Source organism: Condylura cristata, unplaced genomic scaffold, assembly GCF_000260355.1.
Source record: "Condylura cristata isolate star-nosed mole 26May11 unplaced genomic scaffold, ConCri1.0 scaffold00022, whole genome shotgun sequence".
NCBI classification, from domain to species: Eukaryota; Metazoa; Chordata; class Mammalia; order Eulipotyphla; family Talpidae; genus Condylura; species Condylura cristata.
In genome coordinates this window covers 33,600,542-33,608,290 of record NW_004567123.1, presented here as the reverse complement: position 1 = coordinate 33,608,290, position 7,749 = coordinate 33,600,542, and the positions used below count along the sequence as shown (strand labels likewise).

The 7,749-nt window shown below is 46.7% G+C and overlaps 1 protein-coding gene across 1 annotated transcript in view; it reads left to right on the top strand.

The window, feature by feature from the left end:
* BCAS1 (breast carcinoma amplified sequence 1) overlaps nt 1-7,749 on the top strand; it is a 56,830-nt gene that overhangs the window by 39,240 nt on the left and 9,841 nt on the right. The window contains exon 8 of the mRNA XM_012728135.1: nt 3,020-3,193. Coding sequence (XP_012583589.1) covers nt 3,020-3,193 — 174 coding nt within the window. The remainder of the gene's footprint in view (nt 1-3,019; nt 3,194-7,749) is intronic.

The window sequence follows — 7,749 nt, the reverse complement described above, 5'->3', positions numbered from 1 at the left end:
ACCATGAGGCAACAGCTAAAGGGTGAAAATCCTTCAGGGTAACAATGGCAGAACCCAAGGACAGACTCTCTAGACTTTGACTCATTAGGGTCATTTTAGAACAACTGAACCAACCCCGGAACTTTCACTTTCAAGGTTCTTATTGCCTGTTTTTATTGGCTAAGCAACTATTAAATATTCAATTACCAGTAGCTAATTCCATTCTCTTTGAAATGTGTACTTACTTGTGATGTGGTTTTGGCAAATCATTCAATCATTCATCTTTTTCATAGATGATGTTATCTATAATGTTATCTACTCTGAGCTGTTTTTTTGTACCTTAATAACTATTTACTGGGTTTACTGAAGTAATACATTAAAAATCTTTGCAGAATATTGGGTATAGCAAGAGGTGTTAATATCCCCTCTCAAGAGGTGGTTGTTAATATCATCTCTAAAAAGACATGTGCATCGTAGGCGATTCCAGATAATTCCAGATAGAGCCACTAGTTCTCAAAATATACGAGTAACAACCCCTAGCATTGGTTGAGTTCTTATTATGTGTCAGACTCTAAGAACTTCCACTTGCATTGCCTCATTTAATTCTCAGAATAATTTACTGCTGTCTACTACCCCCGCTGAGCAATAAGAAAACACAGGGAGCTGCAGCCTTGGTCTGCAGCTTTTATAAGGAACAACCAAAATCTAGGTCCAGACAGGCTCTCACTAGAAGCTGCTCTGCAATCATCACCTCAGACAGCTTCACCTCAGGCTCTCAGGGCCACAGCTATGAATGCTCCAGAATGGCATTGACCTAGAAACTCCATATTCACAGCAGACTGCCGGCCTCCACTTTTACTTGGCTCCGGTCTTAGCCAGGTTTCCAGGCTGGTCTGCGTCATAACCTGCAGCCAGCCTCCCCGAGGCCTACTGCTTTGTCGGACCTGTCCAGTGTTCTAGCCCTTCTTGCGGCTTTCAGTGGGGTGACCGTCATCCCCACCTCACCTTTGATCTCGCGTCTGGCCAATCCATGCTGAGAGCACCTGTGTTGCCTCCTGGGATTTTAGAGTTCATAATTCTCCAACCTACATCTTTGTTTACAAAAACAAAATGCTGGGTGTCATATTAGTAACTGAAGAAATGGAAGGTAGGAGCGAAAGCTGTGATTTGTCACATTTTGGGATGTCCCTGCATGTAGATTCTGATGTGCGACTCCCTGCTGTGGCTGAAAACCCACAGACCAAGAGTCCTCAGTTCAGACCCTTTGGCTGCTTTGCTAACTGATGGTATATCCTGTAGGAAAGGAAAAATGATTTTCCACAAACATACTGTATTTGAGGGAATGCCTGAGTTCTCCTTTTCCTCTCCCTGACAGCAGGAACGACCCCGAGGAAGCTGGAGGTGTTATACCAGCAAAGACAAGGCAAAGCTGCCTTTGGCCCTTTGAGGCCAGGTCAGCTCTCTGTCTAGCCAGAGAGGGGGTATTGCAGATCTGAGGCCATGCGTGGCCCCGGTTGTGTATTTTTTTACCTAAATACTTGTTTAAAACCCTTTAAAAACATAAAATCAATTATAAGCTAGGAGATCATACCAAAACAGACTCAGGGATGGCACCGGAATTCGGCAGCCCTTCTTAAGAAAAGAAAAAGGAGGTGAAATTCTCTCCAGGCCAATTAGCATCGGCCTGTCAGAGTGACAAAGCAAATGCATAAACTGTCCAGGTCTCAGCCTCCAGCCAGGACTGAGGCAATGAAAGGGGTCAGAGCCCAGGGTCCCTGGGCTGGCCACGACATAGGGTCCCTGGTGCTGGCCATCCTGTGCCCACAGACTCTGGGGGTCTGAGCTCACCAGGGACCCCACTGGTTCCCACAGGCAATGGTTTTCTTGTCCCGGTCATTTTTCTTCCAAAAGAATCTCAGTTAAATGATAATGTCAAATGTGCCATCAGGATGAGGTGGGGACTGAGTTAGCCAGGAGGTCGCAGCTACCACAGGCCAGGGGCTGCCTCACTGTCTTTTGGCAAAGAGGAGAGTTTTGCCCCTGTGGACAGAGAAGCAGGATGCAGAGTGAAGATGCTCCCTCACTGTCTCCACAGCTTGCTCTCCTTTGATGAAATGATTACTAGCTTTATAACCCTCTTGGCGCCAGTTACTGAGGTTCTGGATGGATATCATAGACAAAAAATTAAAGATGCTGACTTTTTTGGGAGTGGGGGAGCGCATGCTTCCTCCTTCTGTTACTTACTCCCCCAACACCATAAACAAAAAACTGTCAATTTGCTCACCATTAGGGGATTTGGTCTTTTCACCAATGGTACTTCTCCCTACCACTGTCCCTTGTACACTTTTGATTCTTTCCCCTCCCCTTCCCCTTATTCTCAGAAACCTCACTTTGTTAGTGTCTGCTAGTTTTCTGCAGTATTTTACATTGTTGAGTTGTCTGCTCTGTGTTCATCCAATATTTGTCTTATCATTCTGACCTGCTTTACTACATGTCATTCCTTCAGACTGCTCCCATGCTGCTGTTGATGCCATGACTGCCTTTTTAGGGCTGAGTAGTATTCCACAGTGTGGACAGGCCTCCTGGGCCCAAGCCTCCCGCAGGCACCCTCAGGTGGTTTGCACACCCCAGCTGCTATAACTAGCACATTTCCTTAAGGCTGTCCCCTTAAGGACGGGGCTATTCCTGATTTTTACCTGGCCAGGTATAACTCACACTCACGGTCCTACCTCCTGGAAGAGCTGTGGAGGCTCTGACGGGTGGTCTCCAAAAGGACTTCCTCGCTAAAACTTTAGTGCAGGGGGCAGGAATTTTGCCCATTCCAAGTCCGTCCATCCAGCAGTGGTTGAGGAATTGGCTCTGGGAGCATGACCTATGATGTGAATGTTACTTCTTGAAGTCACACTGCAGGAAACGGTCACAGGTTCAACCCCATAGCTACCCTGTGGCAGACAAGGCCACTAAGACCCTACTTTACAAGACATGTTTTGGGGGGCATTCCTTCTTTTTCACTGTCTTATTACCTGGCAAAATAATCCAGGAGGTGTGTGAATCGCCATTAGAGGTTGCAAAGTCCGAAGAAGTAGAATCAGCCTTACAGACAGTGGATCTCAACGAAGACGGTGACACTCCACCAGAACCCACAGAATTAAAACCCAAAAGAGAAGAACGCAAACCACAGAAAACCTCCATCCTGGCGTTTTTCAGACAAATGGTAAGCCACTTGCTTCCCGCCCAGAAAGTCCTCACTTACCATCGTCAGTGGGTTCTTGGAAATTGTGACTTTAAGCAAAATGAGGAATCACAAAATCTGCTCCTTGAATAATGACGTTTTGTGCAGCATCAGCATCTTTTTTCTCATCAACATTTTGATGAAATGATGTTATTCAGGGACCTGCTGTACAGGAGAAAGGGAAACACCTAGATCAGCCGCCAAGGACAAAGGACTCGCGTGGGACTCAGTAGGGGGTGGCACGCGCACAGTGTGAGACAAAGGTGACTGAGTTGTCCAGTGAGAGGATTCCCGTTTACTTTTCTGATTCAATCACAAGGAAATCTCGGCTGACTGCTGATAACCCTTAATCTCCCTTTAACCCCACTGACTCCCTTTTGCTAAAGAGACAGCTGACTTTGGTCCTGAGCGATGGCAAACAATGACTTCCACCTAGACGTGGATATGACTTCCTACCTTCTGTTTTATGACTTTGTGAGGTTTCCCTCTGTTTGTGCAAACGATACGCTGTTCTCACACAGCTAATGACAGGCGTTTTCCTTGGAAAATGTATTTACTACATAAAGAACAGAGGGCAGTTTTTAAAGCATGGGTAATGCATAGCAGGTTATAGATTGATTTGGGGGAAATTCTGACGGTGATGTGTGAGGGACACAAATTTGGACAAAACCGATTTATTAATTCCAATAAGGAAAGGACTCTCCTGATAATGAACGTGTGAATGTGGTGGGGGAACTCGCCATGCCACACAGAAGGAAAATGTGTGGGCAGGTCTCCTTGGCATGTATCAAGAGTCTTGTCCATGAAATATCTAAACAGCCAGAAACTTGAATCATACAATGCAATAAAAGCCAAATTGGTTAGAAGACAAAAAACAAAAACTCCTGTAAAAGGTCATTGGTTTAATTCTCTTTTAATGAAAAACAAGAATTTCATTATCGTATGCCTTTATTTTCAGGAGCATTGGGGAGTTTAATCCTTTGAGAAAGCAATCTCTAATTTCACAGGCTCAACCTGTTAAGGAATTCTTTCTGGTCCACAAAACTAAACCAAACAAAGCCCTTGCCAGTGGGAGTTGAGGCGTATTAGAAACAAGTCTGCTAGACATTGTTGACAGGCGCCATGTTCTTTCTCTCCGGGTTCTCATGGAGTAAGAGGGGAGTGGGTGAGTGGGCCGTCCATGCAGCAGGAAGCCCAGCTGGCAGTTTGGCACCAAAAAAGGGGCTCAAGATTTGAGCTTTTGCAACCAATTTTTACACCATATCAGGAAAGAAAAGAACATTTGGTTTATTTCTGGCAACCCATCTAAATTACAAATGGGATCCCCAAATAGTTCATAACATCGAGGAGCATCCAACTTTCTCGCTTCTGGATGGAACCGAGAGTTAAAAAAAAAAAAAGAAGAAGAAGAAGAAACCCAAACAGAATGATGTTCTCTTCCAAGTAACAAACATGAGACTTTTCCACTTAAAGGAGAAAGTAGGAGAGTGCTAAATCGAGCATAGGAACCCTTTCAACCACCCACCATCCATTCAGAACAAACCTCACTGCATTCCAGTGAGGTTCTATGTCACTTAACTTTATCCTCCAGGGATATCCACCAGATATTGTTTGGGGAGATGTTCTAGCAGTAGAAACTGGGTGAGTCTGAGCTATTAAGGGAACAAATTGGAAACAGTGTCCTTTGAAATTGTTTCTCCATAGGATGAAAAGAAAATATTTTCACAAACTATTCTCTATGGGATTATGTTACCTATTGCCTGAGAGTTTGAACATTACTCTCTCATATTTTTTAAAGATTCATTTATTTATGCATACAGAACTGGGGTACAGCAGAGTGGGGAGCAGAACAGGCTGACTGACGAAGTGCACTGCTGAGGGGAGCAGCGGGCGGGTCAGGAGAGGTCTGCTGGGCCACGCCACGTGAGTCACTCCCTGGCTCACTCTGAAGCAGCTGCACTTTAACCCACTGCACCACTAGGGAGGGTCCAGATCTTCATGTTTTAATATCACCATAGTACAGATTCCCAGAAGTCAGCTTCAGCAATTATTTTTGGGAGACATTTTTTGGTAATGTTTTCATGGCTTCCCAACTGATTTAAAGTTATTGGGTTTGTGCAGGAAAAAAACAACTTGTTGTAAAATGCTTGACAGTAGATACAACAGTTGGATCGTGAATGTGGGTTTTTGAGCTGATAAGTGAATATTTCAGCCCAGTTTTAATTGTTAGTAAACTATAGTGGGTTTTTTTTTATGAGTAATGCAATTGCAAAGGTTTGTTTTGTATTCAGTATCTGTTGTCATCAGATCACTGATTTTCTACCTACCAGCCCCTGACTCCCTTAAATTTCTTTCAAGAAACACATCTTACTACCCCAAGCAAAGTAGCCCTTGGCTGAGTATTTTATTTTTAAATAAATTCACTGACCAGTTCATTTCTAAAGAAATCTTCTCTCCAGAAATTAATCTCTCTTTAAAATAAAAATAGAGGGACCTCCGTGGTGGCGCAGCGGGTTAGGACACAGTACTGCAAGCTGGCTGCAGCGGCTTCAGCGTGAGTTCGATCCCCAGCCCCGGAGCTGACCCACGGAGCTGACCTGTCTCCCTGCTGCTCCCCTCAGCAGTGTACTTCATCCATCTGCCTGTCCTGCTCCCCACTCTGTCTCTGGGGAATCCTCTCACTGCCCTGCAACCCTGGTCTGTATCCCAGTTCTGTATGCATAAATAAATTAAAAATGGAAGGAATATTATTTTTCAAATAATTCTATTTGAAAAGAAAACAGGGCCCCAGAAAGCCTAGCCCTGCCTCCGATGCACGTGGCTTGAAGATAATTGCACCCGAACAGCTAAGACATCTGTCACGCCCCAAATAGAAAAAGATTCGTATATGTATTAATTCAGCTGTGTCAAGAAATTGGATTTTTGACGCACTAGTATATTTTTACAAAGTGAGTGGGTGGGAACTGGAGTTTGCACCCACCCAGCGGTAGACAGCAGAAGCCAGAGGAGGGAGGGAGGAACAGAGCGATAGATTGATAATTGGTCAATATGAAGAACACCTCCTGCTGGAAAGCACTTTCTCCCCCCAGGCTTTCGTCATTTCCAGTATTCCATTTCCTCTCCTCATGCCTCTTTCTTTAGACCATGAGTTTCGTGAGAAACTCTTCTTGGGAATAACACTCTCGGGCTCAGAGAAAGACCGTGGGCTTGAATTCCGGGCAAAGTAAAAACCCACAGAACTTCATGGATGACAGTCAATCTAATCAATGTAAGGCAGCCTATGGAAACGCACTCTGGAGGAGGGGCTTGTGCAGGCGATCGTGAAACAAACAGGATCCCCTCGCCAGGGTTCTTCCCTGGCACTGAAATGGGGATTCTGAGCTGCTCTGCGGGGAAATGTCTGAAGGCAGCACTATGGGGCAGTCGGGGTCCCTACCAGCGGTGAGCGCTCCTCCCTCACAGGGACCCTGCTGAGTGGACATGTCTCAGAGGGGCACACGCTCGCGAGTGCGTGCTGACCACGGGCAGGGGACATGGCCGGCCCCGCTGAGCCCATCCTGGGCGTTGGCTCATTGCTCAGTATCGAGCCTCGGCCAGTGCCCTCCGCCCCTGTGCAGACAGGGCACGCGGACGCCGGGGCTCGAAGGCTTCCCCTTGTCCCTCTAAGTTGCTGCGGCTTCCTGGGCTTCACAGGGAACTGCTTCCCTTGAAAGGAACTGGAGGGAGAAAACCCCTGGGCTCCCAGCTCAGGGGTTGTTCTCCTGGAGCTGCCTTTGTGATGGGCCGGGCTATTCTGGCCGTCCAGCCGGAAAGGACAGTTGACCCATGAGCACTCCGGCCTACGACGTGGGAATAGCCTTGTCACTACGGTGAGGTGTCCCTCGGCTGTGTCATGTCGTCCAAATTGCCGGTTCCACGTCAAGTGAGCATCCTGGTGAAACGCAGCCTTTGTTTATCCTGGAAATGTGTAGTCGGGGCTGTTGAGATGGGGCTGATCCAGTAAACACTCCTGCTGATGTACTCACGCTAAATTAAAATCTCCTCGCAAAGCTTCCGCTCTTAAATCTCAGCTTCAGTTGGATTCGCTATCAGAATACATCTGATTTCTTCCCAAGAAATAGGCACCCGGCTCCAAACATTCCCACAGCATTTTTTGAAGATTTCTTTATTCATGCATACAAAAACTGAAGTGAAATCCAGGGGTGGGGGAAGGGGTGAGACGATTCCCCAGAGACAGAGCGGGGAGCGGAACAGGCAGATCGAGGAAGTCCACTGCTGAGGGGGCAGCGGGCGGCCGGGAGAGGTCTGCCATGCCACGTGCTCCTTGGTCAAGAATCGAACTGGTGCTGCAGTGGCTGTGGACAGCTTCATATTGCTGCGCGTTGACCCATTGGGCCATCAGGGAGGGCCCCCCACAGCATTTTGAATCTCGGGGTGATGGAGGTTGGACATGGGCCCTCACAGCATGGACCACAGTGAAAACCACAAAAAAAGACTTGATTCATCTGCAGGGCAGGGGTGTCAGAACTACAGCCCAA